This window comes from Mirounga angustirostris, unplaced genomic scaffold (assembly GCF_029215605.1).
Source record: "Mirounga angustirostris isolate CCGP_5_RB_7025 unplaced genomic scaffold, mMirAng1.0.hap1 SCAF_14, whole genome shotgun sequence".
In the NCBI taxonomy this organism is placed as follows: Eukaryota; Metazoa; Chordata; class Mammalia; order Carnivora; family Phocidae; genus Mirounga; species Mirounga angustirostris.
This window is the reverse complement of record NW_026991722.1, coordinates 72121306-72144604: the sequence shown is the minus strand read 5'-3', so window position 1 is coordinate 72144604 and position 23299 is coordinate 72121306. Positions and strand designations below refer to the sequence as shown.

At 57.3% G+C, this 23299-nt stretch overlaps 1 protein-coding gene across 28 annotated transcripts in view; it reads right to left on the bottom strand.

The window, feature by feature from the left end:
• Nucleotides 1–23299, bottom strand: part of NCOR2 (nuclear receptor corepressor 2) — a 213348-nt gene that overhangs the window by 85558 nt on the left and 104491 nt on the right. For 18 of the 28 annotated variants that reach the window (XM_064578226.1, XM_054510566.2, XM_054510568.2 and 15 more), the window contains 6 exons: nucleotides 22363–22416; nucleotides 14519–14585; nucleotides 8151–8323; nucleotides 7098–7191; nucleotides 4120–4298; nucleotides 759–813 (listed from right to left, as the gene is read on the bottom strand). In XM_064578226.1, the coding sequence (XP_064434296.1) occupies nucleotides 759–813; nucleotides 4120–4298; nucleotides 7098–7191; nucleotides 8151–8323; nucleotides 14519–14585; nucleotides 22363–22416 (622 nt within the window). The remainder of the gene's footprint in view (nucleotides 1–758; nucleotides 814–4119; nucleotides 4299–7097; nucleotides 7192–8150; nucleotides 8324–14518; nucleotides 14586–22362; nucleotides 22417–23299) is intronic. The other 10 variants (XM_064578233.1, XM_064578239.1, XM_064578242.1 and 7 more) reach the window with 3 other exon arrangements.

Genomic DNA, 23299 nt, shown 5'->3' with positions numbered 1-23299 from the left:
AGCAGCCCCAGAAGGAAACCCTGGCTGGAGCCCTTCCTACTCCATCCTACAACACCGGGGTTCCCAGCGCTGATGCCAACACACAGGGTCTCATCCAGACCCGGCCTGGCTTCCCCCACTCCAGGCACTGCCCGGCCCGACAAAGGGTGCCCAGACACTTCATGTCTACCTGCCAGGGAGGAGGTGGAGCGAAAGGGGGCAGTGCCTTGGGCTGGGTTTGGAGGCGAGGTAGGGTTCAAGTGGCAGTTCTACATGAAGGTTTGTCCAAACGGGATGGGGACTTACTGACCACACGCCTGGCTGCCATCAGGGCGTCAGAAAGCATCCAGTGACAATCAGAGAGGCCAGCCCCCTGAAAGAATGCCACTCTTGCCTATAAAGCCTAAACTGGGACGCTAGGCACAGCATGCATGGCTTCCAGAACCCATGCCCAGTCTGCAAGGACGCTCGCTGCCACGTCTGAGGAGCTGGCTCCAGGGAAGCCGGTGCACACAGCTCTCCTGGGCTTTCCTAGCCTGAGGCTCCACCCCCTCGGCCAGCAGGGGCGGGGCCTGCGACTGCTTCTCAAAGGAAGGAGCATGAGGACCGACAGAGAGGGGTTAGGAAGGAAGGACTGACAGAACAAGGGGCAAGCTGTGGGCAGGGTGGGAGGGTCCTTTGCCCCAGGGCAAGCGGCCGCCCACCGGAGTGGCCCCCAGAGAGGTGCGGGGCTGGCGGGGCGGCCGGGCTGATGGCTGGGCTTGGGGGCAGCGACTCACCTTCCTCTCCAGGAATGATGCGATCAGGCCGAAGTTCTTGGGGTGCTGCATGAACCTGTGGGAGGAGAAAGGCAGGCGTGAGGCCCGGCCACGGGGGGCTTCCCAGCTGGGCGGGCGCCGAGCACCCGGGCGCCTGCCATCTCCGCGGCCCGGCTAGGCGGGCGCCGCCCCACTCGGAGCAATTAAGCCCAGGGGGGTGTGGGAAGGGCGGGCGGGCCGAGGGTAAGAGAGGGCGTTCCTTGGAGTGAGTCACTGGTTTTAGCGCCTTTGAAAATATATTTGTTTGTCCTGCTGGAGGCGGCTTCCAGGAAAAATGAGGACATTGCATGCAGCTCTTTGGTGGGGTTCCCCCCCTTTTAAAATCTGCCTTTGTTTCTATCTCCGGCCGGGTCTGGGAAGCCGGGCCTCACCCGGCCCACGCGGGCCCCCACAGCCAGGCCCCAGGTCAGGCGGCGAGCTGCAGCTCTCCCTGGGAGAGGTGGGAGCACAGGCTCTGAGTGCCCACGAGGAGGCGGCAAGAAAGGACTTACGGCGGAGGGGGTGCGGGGAGCTGGAACCCCACCAGCTGGCTTCCTGTGAAGCCGGCAGAATTACTGGGAAAGGCTCGGCAAGGCTGAAATGTCAGGGCCATAGGAGCAGGCGGGCAGTGGGGGCGGAGATATGGGTCACGGCCGCGGAGGCCCCAGGGATGCTGGGTGGAGTCCCTGGCCGGGGCCCAACCTCAGCCTGACCGTCCCCATGACGCTCCACCGCCCCGCAGCCTCCCCCGGGGAGAGAAGGAGCTGCTGGTGAGGCGGGGTCCCCGGGTCCCCCAAGGGAGCCTGGGCCAGTGCCCGGTGCTCTCCGCCCGGCCCTCCAGATGGCTGGGCAGGAGGCCAATGGGCCCCTCCCTTCTCTCCAACCAGACACCGGAGAATCCGGAATGGCCTCTTTTCTCTTCCAGGAGGAAGCCGCGAGTCAGAGTGGCAGGCTTCCCCGCCTGGGATCCTGCCTCAGGCAGCTTGCAAAGCTGGAGCCAGCCTAATGCCCTTTTTTTCAGAGTTGCCTTCCTCCCCTCTCCCTGCCCCAGTGACATTTCCTCCCCCTTCTAGATCCCTTCCTCGGGGTTTCCCCAAGGAGAGATGGGATCCCAGGAGACAGGGTTTCAAACCTGGAAACCCTCTAGCTCACCTCTTCCACCACCCTCCAACCTAGACCTGTATCTTCTAACAACACTTACTGAGAACTTCCTACCCACTGGGCACCTCTCAGCAGCTAAACAAGGGAGGCACTGTTGCCATACCCATTTCACAGACCTGGAAACTGAGGCTCGGAAAGGCAAAGTGGCTACTGGAGGTGCAAAGCCAGTAAGTGGTGGGGCTCTATGCCACTGGCGCATGATTTCCAGAGGCCCGAGCCCCATCAATTCTGTGGAAAATGAGGCCTTAACCAGGACGGCTCTCCCGGAAAGACTTGGGGCATGAAGCTGAGGCTCAGGGGACATCAGCCCTGCCTGCCCTGCCCCTACCCTTCCTAATTAACAATGAAATCATTAGGTGAAAAGAGCAAACATGAACTCTCCAGAAAGGCTGAAACACAGAAAACACACCAGAAACACTTTTTTTTTTTTTAAAGAAAGCATAAATAAATAAAAATATCAAACATACCAGGGGGAAGTTAGATACCTAAGGTGATGGTAATTCTTAGCATCCGTGACTGCGGTCCTTCACTAAAATTATAGCACGGCTTATACTCGGGACTTGACTCGTGGCAGAACAATCACACCTGTGACTGTGAGGACCTAGAAATGAGCCCCCAAGGAACTAGGTTTCCTGTCTCCAAGGAGTCAACCCCAAACGCCCCTGGGACCCGCTCCCTGAAGTGCTAGTCCCCAAAAATTGCTCACTCTTGGTAAGCACTCGAGGCCTCGTTACAACACCCCTCTATTTTTACGGATGTTTTAGAATTTCCATACTCAGAAGCTTTTGCAAAAAACACAACCCTCCTGCCCAGACCCTCATGGATGGTCCCCCTGCACGTCCACATCCTGGTGTCTGTGCAGCCAGGTCACCCCTGTGCTGCCCATGACCCAGAATCATCCCCGTCCCGGAGGCCCGCCAGGCACTCTGGACCCACAGCAAGTGGCCAGAGAACAGGGTCTCATCCCCTGGCCCTGAGGCCTTCGCCAGAGGCAGAGGCAGAGGCCCAGCGGCTAAGCAGGCAGTCTGTTTCCAGTGCACCTTCCTGGCCAAGCCCTGAGGCCACCGCTCGTGCCTCAGCTTCCCAAGCCCTCCCACCTCACAGGGGCCTGCGCCTGGCATGTGCACGGGTCCCTGGTACACAACTTCTCAGTTTGGTTGAGGGGACAGGGGTTTTATCCATTGGCAGCTCCTCATTCGTCTCCCCAAAATACCCCGGTCTTTCGGCGCTTGCCTTTTAGAAGCCCCAAGGCTGACCTCTTAGCATTCAATTCCTGCCTCTTCTTTCCGAAGCTACTCTGGTCCCTGGTTCCATCTCCCTTCCCAAAAAGGCTCTCCACTGCAGCTGAGGCCCTGCCCTGACGACGGGGGAGTCTGAATCCTGCCTCCACCGTTTGTAAGCTGTGTGGCCTTCATTGAGTGTCTTAACCTCTCTCAGCCTCTGTTTCCTCAGCTGTGCAATGGGGATGGCCCGGCAATGCCGTTATGAGGGCTAAGAGGAACAGACACACAAAACCCAAAAAGCATTTACACAGTGTGTGGGATGGAGCCACCCACCAGCCTCATATCCCTGCCCTCTGGCCCAGCCTCCAAGATCCTCTGGCTTTGTTCTTCCGATACACACAGCTCCATTTCACATAAGGCTGCCCTCACGCTTTGTACTGGGTTGAATAGTGTCCCCCAAAGTTCATGTCCACCCAAACCTCCGAACGTGACCTTATTTGGAAATGGGTTCTCTGGGGATGTGATTAGTTAAGATGCAGTCACACTGGACTAGCGTGGGCCCTGTATTCAGTATGGCTGGGGTCTTGATGGAAAGAGAAGAAACCAGAGAGACACACGGGGAGACTACGTGAAGACAGAGGCAGGGAGAGAATGAAGCATGTACAAGCCAAGCAACGACGGAGGTTGCCAGGAGCCCCCAGGGGCTGGGGGAGAGGTGCAGGGCAGATGCTCCCTCAGAGCCTCCGGAAGGAACCAACGCTGCCCACACCTTGACCTAGACTTCTGGGCTCCAGAGCGGACTGAGGATAAAATTCCTGTTGCTGTGAGCCACCCAGCTTGTGGTCACTGGTCACGGTGGCCCCAGGAAGCCCGTCCACGCCTCAGCAAGAAGGGCTTCCCGGGACAGGAGAAGCCCGAGAGGGCCGCGGTGGCCGGTGCCCCGGCATCACGGGACTCACTTCTCCCGGAAGGTCTCCTTCTCCTGCTCGCTCCACATGTTCATGACCTGGCGGTCTTTGTACACCTTCATGGGGTCGTCCATGAGCCCGTTCATGTTGATGAACTTGATGCGCTGCTGGTCAGCATCGTACAGCATCGGCGGGATCACAGCCAGCTGGCGCATCTGCTTCTCCAGGTTCTGGAGGGAAGAGGAGAAGGCGGAGGGCCCGGGTCAGAGGGCTCCCAAGGGCAGCCTGGGGCCGGGCCGGGGAGGGCTCCTGCCAGCGGTGCGGGACCAGGCAAGGGCGCGGACGTTCCGAGCGAGAGCGGGAAAATGCCGAGCCACAGAGAAAGGGGAGGATGAGTTGAAAGTACTAAGAGCCCAATGCCAGGGGGAGGGAGAATTTAAAGGCAGCCCCAGACAGGTTTATGGTGGACGGGGTCGTAAATTAAATGCGGAGAGCAACAGTGGCCTTATCTGCAGGGAGGGCGGGGGCAATGCATCTTCCCTTTGGAAATCCAAGTGCCATAAAACACGACCGCAAAGACGTTCAGCCAGCTGGGCCAGACCAGCTCGGGAGACAGGCCTGGTCATCCAGGCTCTGAGGGCACACAGGGCAGGGAAAGGGGCCGGTGAGACCGCGGACCCATTTCCTCCCCACCATCCTCCCCGGCCCTGGCATCCGCTCCTTCAAGCATGCCCACTTGGGATCTAGCCTGCCCGGCCCCGTGCACGGCAGGAGTCGGGCGCACTCGCTCATAATGCATCAGGATGGCCATTAAGAGGCTCTGAGCCACCACTCAGCTGGGCTCATTTCCCCAAATCTCTGCAGCCAGCCCATTACTGGCGATTAATTACCCATCTGAGGAGGCAGGCAAAGGCCCAGCACGGCCAAGGTCAGCTAGTTCAAAGGATCCGCTGCCTGGCCTCCCACAGCCAACCTCTCCTTCGGCGTTTGGGATTCCCAGCAGGAGCACAAAGCCCTGAGCCCCAGCTCAGAAAGGACTACCCCCCGCCCCGGCCACCGGAGGCCTGAGCCTCCCAGCACTTGGCATTGCCCTCCAGTACCAACACCTCTCCCGTTGTCCTCGGCTGCCCCACATGCGCACTAACGGCCGACCACGGGCCTGGTCACAGGCAGAACTCTCCCCTGGCAGGACCCCCTGCCCTGCCCTCTCGGGGTGTCTTCCTGGGCATGCACCATGACTGCCAAAAGCTCCCCACAGGGTGGGGGCGACACCTCTCCTCCCGCCCAACCCCTCCTTCCTACCCTCCCAGGGAACCTCCAGTCAGCTGAAGTCTCTGTCCTAAATACCCTTTTCCCACCACCCCACCCAACTGCCACCCCTCAACAGTCTCGGGAGGCCGGTGGCTACGTGCTCGTGTGGCCGGGACCTGGGGAAGGGGGGCCTCTGTCAGGGGGGCTGGGGACTAGGGAACCTGAATCACCTAAGACGCCACTCGCCCTTGGCCATCAGGCAGGACACGCTTGGGAAAAGGCCACCCGTCCCCGTCTTGCTTCCAAGGCAAACTGAACTGGTGTCCACACCCCTGCGGGACGGGCACACGGCCACAGCCCAGTGGGCCCGGAGCTGGAGCAAACCCGCAGGTGTGACTGCGGGCAAGGGCTGAGTTCTGCTTTCTGGGCACCGAATGGTGTTCAGAATAGGGACGTACCATGTGAAGTTTTTTTTTGTTTTTAAAGATTTTATTTATTTATTTGACAGAGAGATAGAGAGCACAAGTAGGCAGAGTGGCAGGCAGAGGGAGAGGGAGAAGCAGGCTCTCCGCTGAGCAGGGAGCCGGACATGGGGCTCAATCCCAGGACCCTGAGGTCATGACCTGAGCCAAAGGCAGACGCTTAACCGACTGAGCCACCCAAGCGCCCCCCATGTGAAGTTTTTAAAAAAAAGATCTCTTTTCATGGCCAGACAGTCTGAATCACCTGCATCAAAATTATGTGGGTAACGGTGAAAATGCAGAGTCCTGGGCTCCGCCCCGGACTGGCTAAATCAGAACCTCTGGGGGTAGGGCCTGTGCGGTGGGAGAATCAGCACTGGAGCGGTGCTCCAGTGATGCAGGTGTTCGCTGCCCACCCCGCCCCGTGTGGCAGCCACGAACCAACCAACCACACGTGGCTGCTGAGCACCCACCATGTGCCGGGCTGACCAAGGACCTGAAGTTGTCGTTTTCTCTCCTTTTAGTTCGTTTCGACGTGAACAGCAGCGCTGCCAGGGGCCGCTGCACTCCGGGTCAAAGCCCCCAGGGAAGACTGGGCTCCCCTCCTCTCACGAGCCTCCCTCACGCCTGCTGTGCTGCCAGGACCAAGCAGGTCAGAAGCCTGACCTGCGAGACCCGGGACGGACCAGGCTGGCACGACATGGTCCTCGCCCCCTCTGCTTCCTGATCGTCTCTGGGCCCCAAGACCACCGCCAGGGTCACCCAGGCGGCGCTCCGGTCATCCGGGCATCCGGAGGGGCCCAAGGGAACAAAGAAAGTGCGCTTGCGCTGGCAGGGCTGGGGGTCCTGCCAGGAGGCCGCCAGCCTGGTGGATGGTCGCTGCGTGGGGATTGTCCATCTGCCCCCAGTCCGGGCACCAAGAAGCTGACCTAGAAAGCACAGTTCTCAGGCACCCCTGCCTCTGGCTTCCGGTGGGGCTCAGCCAATGGGAGGCACTGGGAGAAGGCGGGAGCTGCTAATGCAGCCGGTATTCCCAGCTTCCTCCCTGCTGGGGCACCAGGTGTGGCCTCCTGGCCGTGTCCTGCCAGACGGCCGTGGCCGGGCAACACCCCTTTCTCTGCTGGTCCTTTAGGCTTGGAGACAGGTGACGGCCACTCCCCCGGGGCCTCAATACCCTGCACTGGTTCTGCCCACACTTTGGGGACAAGCCCTTTGGTTTCAACCATCGGGGTGAATTCTGCTTCCTGCCACGACACTCCCATGGATGGGAGACAGAGGGGAGTAAAGCCGAGGCCAGAGTCAAAGCCGTGCTCTTACCTCCTGCTCTGAGAGGCCATCGATGATCTCTGACACCTCGTGCTCGCTGCGGGCGGCCGACATGGAGAGCCCGCTGCCCCGCTGGCCCACCCTGCTGGAGACCAAAGGGACACACTCAGGACCGGCCCCTTGGCAGCCGGGACTCCAGCAGGCACCACAGACCAAGCCCACAACTTCCCCAGAAGCACAGTGTAGGCGGCAGGGAGGAAGGTGTAGAGGGGCCAGGCCTCTCAAACCCGCAGGGACCCCCCAGGCTGTGGGGTCCCGGGAGGGCATGGAGCCCCCACCCTGACCCAGGAATGCCACAGGGGCTCCATCCCATCTTCTCTCCTAAGATGCCCCCAAAAGCCCCACCCCAGAGATCCCTGTTGAAATCCCAGCCCCACCTCTCCGGAACCTGTGCCTCAGTTTCCTCCCCTGTAACGGGGGGATAGCGTGGCCCCCGGCTCCCAGGGCTGGGAGGGGGCATTCAGTGAGGTGCGGACTGTGAGTGTCCAGGAAAGCACAGAAGCTCCATCCTCACTGCTCACTGCCTATCACCCTATCCGCGTAACAACACAACCACAGCTACACATCATCGAGCACCCACTGTGCCCCAAGCACTCCTACCCAGGACCTCACACAATCCTCGTGACCGCCATGTGAGACCAGTGTCCTGATCCGGCTCCCAAGCCAGCAGGCCGTCTCTCGTCTCCGACCCACACCCAGGATCTCAAGCGCAGCTGCCTTCAGGGGCCACGCAGGCCACGTAAATGAACAAAGCTGGAAGGTGGCAGCCCATGGCACGTGGGAAGGACAGCTTGCTCCATCAACACATCCTGAAGTTTCAAATAAGCATCAAGGCCAAGCAAGCTCTGAGTGATTAATCCAAGGACCTCATGCGGCCCCCGGTCGCCGGTGGAAGACCCCGCTGTGCTTTCTGTTTCACACCAGCCATGGCCCTTCTGCTGACCCGGGTCCTCGAGGCATCGTGGAGGAACACAAGCGGTGGGTGGGGTGGGAGGAAGGAGGAAGCAAGGAAGGGAGGAATTCAGGCTCCAGCCCCTGGCTCACCTCTGCATGCGCTCCTGCAGCTCGCGCTGCTTGCGGATCTCAGGAAATTGCTTCTCGTAGTACTCGCGCACCTTGCTCTCCTTGGCCCGCCGCCGGGGATTGTTCTCGATGCGTTCCACCTTCTTCTCCCAGGCCTCCATGAGCTGGTCATAGCGCTGGCAGAACTTCTGTTCCTGGGGGAGCACAGCACGGGGAGCACCGATTAGCAGTTCATCCTCCATCTGGACGCCAGCCCCTTCCCCCCAACTCTGCGCTCCCAGCCCACTCTGCATGGACGCACACACGGCCACACGGAGACCTGGGCAGACCCGGGCCCCAAGAAAACCCACAGGCGGAATTCCCGAAGGGCCCAGCCGCCTCCTTCCTTGGGAGATGGGCCACCGGCCTGGCCTCCTTCTAGAAACGTTTCATCCAATCCAACAGCCACCAGCCACATGTGACCAAGTTCAAATCACATTAAGTAACATTTAAAATTCAGACCCTGGTCCCCCCCAGACACATTTCTTGTGCTCCGTAGCTGCAAGTGAGAAGGGTGATCATGCGGAGTGGACAGCACACACAGAGACCATTTCCATCACGGAAGTAAGTTATGTTAGACAGTGAGGCTCTGGGTGTCTGTCAGGTTTGGGGCGGCCCCCTAGAAAGCATCCTCTTTCTGAAAAGTTCCTCATTCTGGCCTCAAGCTCAGCCATGATCCCAGGCCCAGGGAGTCTAGGTGAAGTCCCAAGCAGCTCCCAGGAAGAAGCCTCATCACCTCTCCTGGACAAGGAAGTCCCTCACAAGTCTAACCACAGTGTCACCCACTGTTTGTCCCCCACCCAGCCAGGAACATAGCTGCCTGGCTTCCATATCTCCAAGGTGACCTGGACCTTGAGCAGGTGGGGAGCAATAAGCCGCCCATAAGACCCCGATCCCCCTGTCTCTAACAGCTGTGCTGGACAGATGGCACAGCCTGGGAGTCTCGCTTGAACGCCCTCTTGATGCTTCAGCACGATCAGAAAACCCCTCTCGTCCTCGTGATCAGACACCCCACCCCATCCTACATTTCAGCCTGGCTAAGGCAACCTGTGACCTTGGTCTTCAGCAAACAGAGCAGGGCAGCAGTCCCCAAGGGGAGGTCAGGCCAGCTTTGACAGGGAGCAGAACCTGACCCCCAGCTCCCGGGGGTCCCACATGTATGTGGGCTACTCCAAGAACCTGCCAGGGATCAGGACGTGGTTCCAGCAGCAGACAACTGCCACACCATTCGTTCACAGCTCTGTGGTGCGGACAGCTCCTCACTGGGCATGAGGACTGGGGCAGAGGACATCCAGCCTGTCACTATCACAGCATGGGACCCGTCTCAACCTTATAGCTCCTGCCGGAAAGGCTGCAGTCTGATGGACAAGAGTGAAAAAATGTGTCGGATGGGAGGATGGGGAGAAAAGTTCACCAAACCAGCAGAGAAAAATAACGAAGTTACTGGAGAAGACATGCAGGGCCCGTGTCCACTGCACCGGGTGCCTGGGGACAACGCACTGCAGGAGGCGACAGCCCTCCCCGGGGAGCACGACCGCTTAGCGGGGTTTCCATGAGGTGGACCCACTGATAAGGGAGGAAGCAAATCTCCCCCTCACGTTCACACACACACTCACCCTCGAGACGCTGGGGCAGAGCTAAGCCTGTGTGTGGGGTGCCGGGAGCAAATCTCTGCAGAAGACAAGGAGCAGGGCCACCGTGCCCCTGCAACCGCCGTCTGCATGTCTTATGAGGACATGTCGCCCCCCACCTCCTGCTTGCCCGCAATCGGAGCTCACCCTCGCCAGCCCCACCACCAGCCCCGACACCAGCTGAATGTTCCTGAGTCACGTGCCGGGCACAGAGCGGAGCCCTTCCTGCGGGCAGACTAACCCAAACCCTGTGCTGGCCACGACTACCATCCCTGTCGTCCAGGTGGGACTCAGAGCCCAGGTAGGTCAGCCCTGCCTGGCATCGCTTAGTGCGGGAGCTGGGGCCAGGATCCCGGCAGCAGTGGCCGACAGGGACTCTGAGATGACATCCGATGCACCTGCTTGCCCCTTGCTGCTGGTGTTTTTGGCGTCATTCCCAAGTCCACTGCCAAACCCAAGGTCATGAAGCATCAGCGCTGTGTGTCTCCCTAGGAATGTTATGGTTTCAGTTCTTGCATTTAGGCCTTCAGTGGACTTGGAGTTGGTATTTGCATCAGTTCTGGGAGGTGGGGGTCCAGCTGCACTCTGCGTGTGGATACCCGCCGTCCCAGCACCATCTGCTCAGGAGACCAGCCTTTCTCACTGAGTGGATTCCGATTCAGCCTCTTGTGAAAGATCACCAGGCCACAGGTGTGAGGGCTTATTCCAGGCTCCTCCATTCTGTCCCACGGGTCTCCGTGTCGGTCCTCATGCCACCACCACACTGTTACTACTGTAACTTTGTCATCCATTTTGAAATCAGACGCACATGGTTGTTCTCCTTCCATTCCCCAGGGACCGAGGGCCAGCCTGCAGCTGACAGTTCTTAGTGCCCAGTGTATGCCCGGCGTCACCCTGAGCACACCATGTGCAGCCTCTCACTCAGTGACCCAACGAGGTGGGTGGTAATACCCTCACCGAACAGAGGAGGAAACTGAGGGCAGACGTTAAATGATTCGCCCCCAGATGCCCAGCAGCACCAAGCTTTGAAAGCCCCTGCCCTGCTGGGCGCAGCATGATGCAGCTCTGCACCCAGGGAGGCGAGGGGAGACGGGGCTCCCCGAACACTGGGGAAGGCAATCTCAGGCCAAGGGAAGGGGGCAAGGAGGCTGGTGTTGGAGAAGGGCAGCTGGAGCCAGAGCTCCAGAGCTCACCTCTCGACCCGCAGGGAGGACACGGCTCCTGCAGGCACCCTCCAGGGCTCAGCAGGACACAGCTCACAGAACCTGCAGAAAGCTCTCCGCACGGGCTCTCCTGAGCGCCAGGGCTCCCAGTGCCCCCCCCCCACCTCATGTTCATGAGGAGGGTAACAGGCTGCAACTCTCCCCGCCCCCGGCCTACCCAGCGCTCAGGCTGCAGAAGCAAGTCATGGATGCCGGGGCGGGTCTGGGAAAAGCCCCGGCGCGGAAAACGGGGAAACTCGGAGGTGCGGGGGATGGAAGAGGGGTGAGCAAATCTTCAGCTGGCTCTAAAAGCATGTAAATGACAAGGTGGGTGGGGACAAGCCAAGGAAAGCGGACAGGCAGACTATGCTGAAAATAAGCCAGTGCCCACTGTGGTGGGCTGAAGGGTGACCCCCAGAATCTGTAGATTATTTGGCTTTATTTGACAAAGCACCTGAGATGAGGTCGTCCTGGATTAGGGTGAGCTCTGAACCATGTAGTCAGGTGTCCACGCGGGAGAAGAGACAGGGAGATGGTCCTGTGGATACAGAGGCTGAGACCAGAGGGTCACAGCCACGGCCCAGGGATGCCTGGGGCCCCCAGGGGCTGGGAGAGGCAGAAGAGATCCACCCTAGAGCCTGTGATGGGAGCACAGTTTTGCCCACACCTTGACTTTGAACTCCTGCCTCTGGAGCCATCAGAGAACACATTTCTGTTGGCTTCAGCAGCCTGGCTTGTGGTCACTTACAGCAGCCTCAAGAAACAGGGACACCCACCCTCCAGACTGGGCATACCTCCTGGCTGCCCCAACCTGCAAGGCCACGATCGCTGTCACACGAACCCCCTTTACCAGGCACCACCTTCAACCCTCTACAGCAAGCATGTGGCTCAAAACCCACTGCAGCCCACCCCATTTCGAAGAGGAGGAAAAGTGAGGCTCGGGGCAAGACAGCGCTCCCCAGATCGCACACAGCAGGCCATGGCAGGTGGGTTGAACCTGAGCCCCTGTATTCACAGCACAGCCTTACTACCCCCACCCACGCCCCCAAGTCTGGCCTCCCAGGGGGCTGAGCTCAGCTTCCCAGGGAAGGGCAGGGCGGGCTGGGAGGTTCATGTTGGTATCCCCCTGGGGGCAAAGCCTTGGCTCTCTGGGCAAGGCAGGAGTGCAGGCATTGTGGACAGCTGGCTTGTGGTCCCTGGAACCTCTAAGAAGTGGGGCTCCCTGGTCTGAGGGGAGCTGGCTCACAGTGGGGGCAGGGCATACAGATCTGAGGTCTGGGGGGCCATCTGGACCAAGACCCCTCCCAATCCTTGCTGAAAACAATGCATCGGGGGTTTTGGGTTCATTACAGAAGAACAACAACATGATCATTCCAAATGCCCTCCCACTACTGCTTAGGGGTCTCTCTTAAGATGGGCTCAGCGTAGCCTCAGAGACACCCCAAATTTCTTACTAGTCTCCAGTTGCTCTATCTTTAAATAAGCCCACTTTCCCCTCCACCCCCTTAAGGGACCCCCCAAGCAATTACATGGATCCTTCTAAAATGTACTTTAGAGTTTCTTCCTCCGGCCCAAAATGAACCCTATCCCCAGACAGGGCAATGGAGGACATGAATGTGGCCGAGGCTGAAGATCACAGGGAATGGCTGTTCATTCTTCAGAGTGGTAATGACAGAACTTCCTATCCTCTCAGGACACGGGTGCAGAGGCGTTAGGGACAAGGGTCCAGGTGCCTGCACCTACTTCCTACAAGTTCGACGACAACAACATTCATACTTGCGCGTGCGCACACATGCAGCAAAGAAGTGTTCGCACTGACCGATTCTACACAGTGGGAATATAGGTGTTCACTGTATTCTGTCAAATTTCCTGTTCGAAGATTCTCATAAGAGACTTCACATTGTTTATTAAAAATACACTTAAAGGAATAAATTAAGGGTCCCACTGTGTTTACAATAAAATCTGAATGCTCCATCCTGGTTGGAGTCAAGTGTGTCTAGGTGATCTGGCTCCCATGCCATTCACATCAACCGCGAACCCCAGCTCAGGCACAGTACTCCAGACTTGCCTGCTACATTCTATCCCGTCCCACCCAAGCTGGTTCCAACCACAGGGCCTTTGCACTTGCTGTGCCCTCTGCCTGATACTCTGGATTTCCACACAGCTGGTCCTTCCTGGTCGTTCCCACTTCTGTACTGAGGTCACCACCCAGGACATGCAGGGTGTCCCCTCCACACAGCACTTCTCACTGTGTCTCCTCTGCTCAGCCACTGTACCAGGCTCACAGCAGATCCTGGCTGTATATTTAACTCAATGAATAAGATAGGACGCCCACTTTCAAGAGCCCCATCCACTCCACTCTGGTCACCATCCAGTCAATCCGGGGGTCTGAGAAAGCTGAGAAAGGAAAGGTGAGAAGCCTGCCACTTCTCACCCCTGGACCTCCAGGGTCCGAGTGCCACCTGCCAGCTTCCCAGCCACCCGGCATTTGTGCCAGAAGTCTCTCCTCTCTTCCGGGACCCAACTGAGGCCTGGAGCCAGAGCAGGGTGGGTTCAGAGGGACCATGCCCTCAAATGATCCATTCAGAGCTTTGGTGAGATGGTCTGAGAAAGGACAGCTCAGCGCTCCCTCTGGCTCTAGAAGACTCAGATCTGTGGCAGGAATTCAGGTCCCACAGAGAAACCTGTTTGTCAACGTGCTAACACGCAGAGTCGGAAAAAAACTGCACAGAAATGAAGGGAAAACGGGACCAAACCACTCCTGAACTCCACCAAAGGACCTTTTCAGCCACCAATTCCTGTACTGTTTAAGCTCATCGGAGCCAGATCTTCCCTCACGGTGGAAAGAGTACTAACGAGTGACCTCCCCTCCCTGGCTGGGCCCTGACCCCTCCCGCCCCGTGAATCAGTGATGTAAAAGCCACCCTGAACCACAGCTGCCCGTGTCCCCTCACTCTCTCCGCCTTGGGCCCGCTTCCCACATGAGAGGCCAGAGCGTGTGGCCTGGTGCAGGAGTCGCACCCGGGACTCGTGACGCAGCCGCTGCCCACTGCAGCGAGCGAGGGGGCCTCGCTGCCTCCGGGTGCGGGAAACCTCGTCTCTAAGGGAGCTCCCCGCAGTCCTGCTGCCAGCACACGGCCCACCCCCAACCCCCACACCTCTTCCAACAGACCTCTCTCTTCCTGCCTGCAAAGCCCACGGGTCCTCCGACAAGCAGCCCATCTTCCGGGCCAAGATACTGCTTTCTCCCTTTCCAGGATGGCAAAGGAGTGGCAGAACTCCAGACCCCAGGCCTCTGTGGGCAGCTGAGCCCCAAGCCCCGGCCTCACCAAAGCACCTGCCATCCCTTCCCGTTTCCCCTGCCGTCCCTGGCCTTTCTCCACAGCCTGGACGCACAGCAGAGACAGCTGCAGGCCAGGAGGTCCCGTGGGCACAGCCTGAGGTGGCCCGGACTGCCTGGACTCTCCAGGAAGCCTGGCCCAGGGGAGCGAGCGGGGAGATTCCAGTGATGGCTTACCCATTGTTTCCGAGCGTGGTTCCTCCTCTTGAAGTACAAGATTAACTTCTTCCGCATCGCCTGGTTTCTAGGCAGGAGGAAAACAGCACATGCAGCAGGTCAGTACTACAGGGTTTCAGATAGTTCGTCCTTCACTGAGCTGTTTCCTGAGAGCAAGCCCTAAGTTTGCCCCTTTATTGGATCTCGGGGAGCCGAGAGATGCCCACAAACCCCCAGAGGGAGCCATGAACTGCCAATGGTGTTCTTCCTCTCCGAGGTACCCCAACCCACATTTAGACTGAGCGTGGTGTGCGAAAGAGGGGTTCCTGGGGGGATAAGGGTGTCGGTGCTTTCTGCCCTCCCCTTGAGCTGCCATCCCCTGCCACACATGCCCAGGATCCCTTCTGGAAAACCAGCCACAGAGAAACATACACAAACGTGGGCCGGAGAGACCAAGACCCCGAAAGCTATGGCCACCCAGAGACAGGTGTCCCCCAGCCGGCTCCAACCGAGCAGCGCACTCTGGCCTCCAGGTACCCTCGACCTGTGGCAGGCGGAGGTCACCTAAGTAGGGCAGCACAGGTGGGCAGTGGCCAGCAAGGCGACCCCTCAGGAGGCCTCCTTTCCCTCAGACCCGCCCCACGGCCTCCCCACACAAGTGAGTGCTACAGCGACGCCTGGGTGGGCCGGGGGGGCGGTCAGGCAGGCCTTGGGAGCCTGGGGAGACCCCGAACTTGCTCACCCCAATCCAAGCATGCAGTAGCACCAGCTTCTCTGGGGAGGGATGCTCCGACTTCCTCATATTCTCAGTAGTGTCCAAACCCCACAAAAAGCTTACAAACCATACCCCATCCAGCCTCCAGGAGATTCCAGGGGCCACCCAGGACCCCAGCCTCAGGAAAAGGACCAAGGTGGTGGGAGTCCCCAGGCCCTAATGGACAGGCAAAGTTCCCCCAACACACGCCTCACGGGGGCTAAAGGGGCTGGAAACAATTGGACACAGGCACCCCATGGATTGTCACACTCGGCCTCCAGGCCCCCGCAGACAGACACCACCACCTCAGAGGGCCCCACTGCCAGGCCCAGCTGTCCTCAGGGTCTGCCACCACACCTCTGTCCCCAGCCGAACAAGCGTCCCCCAACCTCCAGTGATCTCCAGCAGGAAGTTGGCATCCTCACTACTTGCTCTCAAGTCCAGGGACTCTAACAAGCCTGCACAGCCCCTCTTAATTAGGAGGGAAAGGCCACAGTGCAAGGGTGGGCAGCATCCCCTCTCTGGAACCCCCCGTGGACCCCAGCAGGGTTCAGAGCCCTGTCCACTCTCCGCCTCCCAACAAGGAAACACCACGCCACTTCCGGGAGGATCTGGGGGTGGGGGGGATCCCTGCTTCCCAGGGTCTTTCTGGCCTCGCATGAGCCGGGGCCTCCCCACGGACATCGACCTCCCTGCCTGTCCCCAACAGGGTGCACACTGGGGTCCTCGGTCACACAGGCTGAGATGAGAACACTTAGTTCCATGACGAAGTGTTTCAGCAACTTCAGAGGGCCTCCCAGCCTCAACATCCTCGTCTGAAAAATGGGCACAATAACATCAGATTTTCATGTCCTCGGTCATTCAATGGATGTTTACTGAGCACCTACTATGTGCAGGCACTCTTCTAGGCACTGGCGACACAGCCTTGAGCATGGCAGAGTCCCCAGCCCTCATGGAGGTGACGCTTAGAGGGGTCACACAGACAGTAAACAAGATAATCCAGATAATCCTGGATTCAGAAACTTAAATGGTGGTGGGGTAGTGACCAGGAGGGGGAGGGTGTAGCTATTTTAGATGCAGTGGTGCAGAAAAGTCTCTCAGAGAGGGCCCCAGGTGAGATCCGGATCAGCAGTGGAAAGAAGCGGAGGGAAAGGCACTCCAGGCAGAGGACTGCAAGTACAAAGGCCCCGAAGTAGGAACAAACTCCCAAGTTCTTGAAGGACAGACAGAAGGCCCATGTGGCTGGAGAGCACTGGGGAGAGGTGGAGGGGGCGGGAGGGAGGAGAGGAGCGAGGCTGGCAGGGCCAGCTGTACGAGGCCTTGGTTTGGGCCGAGTGAAGGGTCTGGGCTTTGAAAAAGACGGACAGAGCTGAGAAGGCCAAGAAGCAAGGACAGCCCAGGGCAGTGAGCCCGGGAGCTCCGAGGTCTTGGTTCCTCACATGATTCTCCAACAACAAGAAAGCCATTTCTCTCTGGAGGGGTGGCTGATTCCAGAGCTGGGGCGGGACTACACAAGGACAGCCCAGAGCATCTTTAAGGAAAGAAGGGCTAAAAAGAAGAAAAGAAAAAAAATTAAAAGATCGGAGGAACACAAGTCCCAGCCTGAGCTTCAGCCTGCCGAAGCCGGGAGAGTCCGAGCACAGTAACACCAACACCAGACTATACCCCAGAGAACAAAACACATATCCATGAGTCCACACGGATATAAATAAATGACTGAATAAATAAATAAGGAAGAAGGAGCAAACGTTCCTGACAGAATTCCGATTAATAAGCATACGAGCAAGGCAGGAGATAAAAAAGTACCACTAGAACTCCTCAGCCTGAACTGCTGCAGGAAGATCCATGCGGGAACGGCACAAGACTTGGCCACACTTTGAGGAAAAACAGGACATTTGCACAGCATCAAAGTCTCTTCCCCCAAACAGTCACCAGTCATTTGTGACTTGTGTCCACAAATTCTGTGGTATTGCCCCAGCAGGAGGTGCAGGCTGGATCCTTGACTTGCCCCTAAAGCACCAAGCACAGGAGGGCTAGACAGGCGCGCACCTGACAGGCCCCGATGGGAAGGGCAGCTCCTCACCTCTGTGGGGCTCTTCCCTCAAATTCACGCCCAGCCTCTTCATGAGAAAGCACCAGGCAAACCCGTATCAAGGGACATTCTGCCAAATCCCTGACCACAAATCCTCAAAAGGGTCAGGAAAATCAAGGGAAGATGGAGAAACTGTCACCTGGGGACCAGGAGACACGAGGACAAAGTGCAAAATGGGGACCTGCAATCAGATCCTGGACCAGAAAACAGACATGAGTGGAAAAACTGGAAAAAAGTCTCCGGGTTGGCACAGAGCACTGTCCCACTATCACTTTCTCAGTTCTGATGAGAGTAGCCTCATTTCCGTAAGATGTTCACATTGGGGGACGCTGGGTGGAGGGTATACAGGAAATTCCACTATCTTTGCCACTCTTCTGTAAATCCAGCTTTAAAAAAAAAAGATTTTATTTATTTGGAGAGAAAGAGACAGCACATGAGCAGAGGGAAAGGCAGAAGAAGAGAGAGAATCTCAAGCAGACTCCTCAATGAGCATGGAGGCTGACACAGGGCTCGATCTTGTGACCATGAGACCATGACCTGAGCGGAAATCAAGAGTCAGACACTTAACTGACTGAGCCACCCAAGCACCCCTAAATCTAGCTATTTTTAAATAAATTAAAAAAAACAAAACAGGGTCATGATCTATGTTGAAATCATAGTGAGAACAAATACAGTTTACTTTCGAGCTTGCAGGGGGCTTGGTGTATGTTACGCATTGAAATGTGTCTCCCCCCTCGATGCTGGGAGTCCCAACCCCCTGTACCTCGGAACACAACCCAATTTCAAAACCAGGTCTTTACAGAGGTCAGAGTTAGTATGCGGTCATGAGGGTGGCGTCCTTATAAAAAGGTGAAGTGCAGACTTGGAGGTGGACACACAGAGAGGCAGGAGGACACGAGAAGACAGAGACGGGAGACAGGGGAGTGTCTACAAGCCAAGGAACGCCCAGGAAGCCAGCAAACAGCAGAAGCTGGAAAAGGCATGGAAGGCTCCTCCCCCGGGGAGACCAGGACCCCAGCACCCCTTCATTCCCGACTGCTGGCCTCCAGAGCTGGGAGACGCTCAGCCGCTGTGGTTTGCCGCCACTCGGTTTGGGGTAACCTGACCCAGTGGCCCGAGGCAGCGGACACAGCCGAGGCCAGTGTTCTCCAGCGCGCCCTGGGACGGCCACGGCGTGGGGGCAGAGGCGACTCCTGCAGCCACCTCTTCTCACCGTAGCTCCTGCAGGGCAGGAGTTCTGCCCGGCGGATCTGACTTTCCTTCCAAAGCAAGCACCGTGCCTGGCGCCCAGAGGCAGCCACGGACTGCCAAAGAGGACAAATGTCAAGTCGGCAGGTTGCAAACGGGCACGGTCCACCTGGCGGAGCCAGCCCCTGAGAGCGTTGTGTTTGGACTGCCGTGATTTCTAAAAAAATCTCAAATCACTGCCAGTATCGAAAACCAGAAGTGTTGCATAAAAAGCTGAAGTTAAAGCCTCTTTTGAAAGATCAGGCAGTCTGGCACAGCCCCTGGGGCTGAGGCTGGACCACCCCCCCTTTTTTTTTTTTAGGTTTTTTAAAATTTATTTGACAGAGAGAGACACAGCAAGAGAGGGAACACAAGCAGGGGGAGTGGGAGAGGGAGAAGCAGGCTTCCCGCTGAGCAGGGAGCCCGATGCGGGGCTCGATCCCAGGACCCTGGGATCACGACCCGAGCAGAAGGCAGACGCTTAACTTTAAAGGGGATCACCCCTTTAAAGGACGATCAGCTCACCACTCGCCACAGTCTCCGCCACTCCCTACTACCTCCCACCAGCCCTCCCCACTCTACCTTTCCTTCTCGGCCCTGCGGGCATGCATCTGGTTGCAATCCCCTAGACATCTGGCTTAGGGTGTCCACTTGTTCAACATTCTTCTGGCAAACATTTTTGGAGTGTTTATTTTGTCCCAAGAAATGTTTTGGTATCGGAGAGGCAATTAGCTTATGGCAGACAAATCTTTTCTGCTGTGATTTTTTTCTGGAGAAAATAGGGAACGCAGTCTCTAATAAGAGGGCTCTAGAAGGGCTGACAAACCAGCAACATGATGAGTTTGACAGCAGAGGCATTTATAGGGGTACAAAGGAGATCTAGCATCTCCTGGAGAAGTCAGAGTTTATAAAAGCACAACCTGTGAGGAAACACAGGCCTCATTATCTGGGGCTGGACCCGGGAGGAGATACAAAAACGAAGAGGGAGCGATAAGGGGCTGGAAACTCTGTGGAGGTCCGAGGAGAGTCTGGCCAGGCTCTGGGACCTACAGGGTTCTAAAGCTGAAAAACCTGGGGCAATCAGGGGAGGCTTCCTGGAAGAAAAGAGGTTTGAACTGAGGCTTAGGAGAAGCAGAGCAACAGGGTGGGCAGGGGGAAATGAGAGCACTGAGTTCTAGGGTAGTGAGGGTGATGGTGGATTTAGAGGGGGTGAGGAGGGGCATTCACGGAGAGCCAGACCCCCAACTACTGGGGAAGAGTAAGATGGAGGAAGCCTGCCTGAGCGGGGCTCTGAACACCTCGAGAAGAGCCTGTCTGACAGGGTAGCTGATGGTCTGAAACCTGCTTACAGGCAAGCAAAATGACTTGCCCAAGGTCACCAGGCTAGTAAGGGGCAGAGCCCCGACTGGAGACCCAGGACAGGTAACAGGGTGGGTGTGCAGATCCGGCTGGCCTCGGAGTTTGGCTGGATGACGCTAGTGAAGTTACTTAACGTCTCTGAACCTCCAGAGCAAGACCACAAAAACCTGTCATAGCAACCTGGGGGTCCCAGGTGCCCTTTCCACCTGCACAGCTCCAGGGCTGACGGCTCCAGTCAGCCAACCCCCAAGTGAGGCAATAGGAGGGAAGAAGTCGGACATCAAGACAAGACAAGCGGGGAACGGAGAGAACCCCAGGAACCAGCAGGCTTCCAGGCCCTGGGAAGATAAGAGGAACAAGGCCAGTGCCCGGGTTGTAACCCCAGAGGAGGGCATACAGGGAATGGCTCGGCCACAGCAGAGCACACAGGAGCAGGAACTGTCCCTGGGCACCAACCCCAGACCCATTCAGGGAATGGCAGGGGGGCTTCTCGAAGGTGGTGAATTCCCTGGAGAGCTCTCCTGGCAGGTCCCGAGGGGCGGGACCAGTCCCTCCACAGAGTGCCCATTTAGTCCCGCTGGGGTGGCCCTGGCCCCTTCCCTTGCGTCCTAGAGCCTGGGACCTGGCGCTGAGATCCCGCGGCAAGCGCCCTGCGGGGCCCGGGCAGCCGCCCCCACACCTCCCCAGGACGCAGGTGGTGGAGGGAGAGTAGCAGAGGGGGTACAGGTGACTTCGACACGTCTGAAATTGCCAGCGCAGCAGGAAGTCAAGCGTGAAATTAACTTTAACTGTGCAGCCCCAGCGTGTGCACGTGGGGAAATTAAAGTGACAGGGCAAGGTCCTTGGGGAGGGGATAACCTCCCACCTGGCCCAATGACAGCAGCAGGAGGGAGGGGGACGGAATGGGCTGCAGGGATGGGGGGCACCCTGGTGGGAGGGTGCCCCGCCCCCACCCAGCCCGATCTCTCATTGTCCTTCTCAAGCTGTCACCAGCTCACAGAATGACAGGTCCCATCCACTCCTGTGCCCCTAGGGCCCAGACAGTGCCTAGCACACAGTGAGCGCTCAATAAATATTCGTTGCATGAACAAAGAACAGAAATACACAGATAAAATAGTAAGAAAAAGAAAAATCACAGAATGCTTCCCACGTGCCTGACACTGAGCTCGGCATGGCAGGGACAGTAACTCGCGGAATCCTCGGCAACCCTCGCAGATGGAAACCGAGGCACTGAGCGTAAGTGGCGAGCCACAGGGCCAGATGCTCATGGCCCTCAAGTGGCCCCTCGTCACCAGCATCCATCTCGCGTTTCATGGCCCCCACAGTTGCCCAGGCCCCCGACCTTCGCAGCCAAGGGACTTCCCTGCCCCCAACCCTCCACATCACACCCCTGGCAGCTCCCATAGCACCCAGGCCTGCCACTGCTTGCCTGGATGGCTATGGCTACCTCCACCAAGGTCTCCCGACCCCCAGTCCTTTCTCTCTGCAGCCACCACAGAGAGCTTTGAAAGCAAAAACTCAACACATCACTTCTTGGCATAAACCTCATCACTGGCTTCCCTTCACACATCAATAACATGACCCCAACTCCTCATCAGCCCTGGGTGATCTGCCTGGCACCTTCTCTCCCTCACCTACCCCGTGGGCCATGCTGGCCTCCTCTAGGATCTCACCAGGTCAGTCCGGCCCCAGGGCTTCTGCACTGCCCATTCCCCTTGCCAGGGAGGCCCACACGGCCAGCTGCCGCTCAGCCCCCAAGGGTCCCCCCTGCTGTCAGGTCTGGCCCAGATCCCCTGGCTAAAGCCACCCTCCTTTTCTCTCCTACCATATCTACCATCTGCATAGCATTCTTTTTTTTTTTTTTTGAGAAAGAGAGAGAGTGCAAGCTGAGAGGGGGAGAGAAAGAGAGAGAATCTTAAGCAGGCTCCACGCCCAGCACGGGGCCTGACTTGGGGCTCGATCTCATGACCCTGAGATCACAACTTCTTGGGCTGAAATCAAGAGTCGGATGCTTAATCGACTGAGCCACCCAGGCGCCCCTGCATCGCATTCTTTAAAGTGAATGACTGCACTAATTTACTGATGATCTCATTGAAATTAAAAACAGAGGTCATTAGGATTTTCATGGAAAACTAGGAACAAAATCAAAATTCTAAAGATAGATCAGTTCAAATAATTTGCTTACAGATATATTTTTCTAACAAAATTCACCACTTATGTAAGATATCTTAAAATTATTCATCTCTACGTTTTAAACTTAAGCGTGTCCATCTGTGATTTGGTTTGGGAACACATTTCACCAGGCAGTCACCTACTTAGCCGGAATGTACTCTAGGAGACCAGAGCCATTCTCTGATGAAGACTGGGGGGTGCCCTGGTTTCAGTAAGTTTATAGCTTTATTCTACGTAAACAGAGACGCAGCAGCATCTTACCTGCTAGTATTGTTCATATGGATATCTTTTTCCTTTCTTGTTTGGATTTTACGGCTGTTTTTATAAAAGGAAATATCCACATTATTCAGCTTCAAACATTACTCATTTTTTAGTGAACAACTCGTGTGAGATTTCAGTACAATGACATTACTACAAAAATTGTTATACCAAAAGGGAAAACACGACTAGGTGTATCAAAGCATAGGGAGCTTAAGATAGCTGTGCGAGCGCAGTGCTTTTCATCATCTTGTTTATTTAACGCGCTTCCTGTCTCCACTGCTAGACAGAGCTTGATGAAAGAATGGGCCTTTGGTTTGCTCACAGCTGAATCCCCAGGTCCTAGAAGAGGCGCTGGCACATATTAGGTGTTCAGTAAATGTGTGTTGAGCAAATGAATGAATGAATGAGTGAGTGCTTCCGGCAGCCCAGCTCAGATGAAAACACCCTACCGCCAAGCCCCAAACCAGCTATGGCGGCCCTAAGAAGCCCCCCTTGCCCTCACCCACCCTCATCTGGAGCTTGCTCCCTCACCTCTAGCCCTGGCCCCAGGGAAGGCAGGTCCCAGAAAGCTCAGAAGGGGCTGAGGTGGCCTGACTGGAACATTAACCATGTTGAGTCAAGGGGGATTTGGTGCCTGGGCAGTGGACACACCCACAAGGCCACACAAGAGCACAGGCCACAGCAGACACGGAATCCTAGCACTATTCCACTGCACACCCCCCCCAACACACAGGCCACTCTGCAGCCCCTGCCAGCCATGGGCGGGGAGTGACTCGCCAGCAGCGCAGGCGAGGCTTCCTCAGCAGGTGCTCCTGAGCCTAAATGGGCCAAGGACCTCACCGGCAACAAGAGATTTTCTAGGTTGCTCTGTCAGTCACTGGGAGCTGCAAGGGGGTGGCCGTTTTGGTCACCAGCGCTGGGATCAGTCATGCAAGTC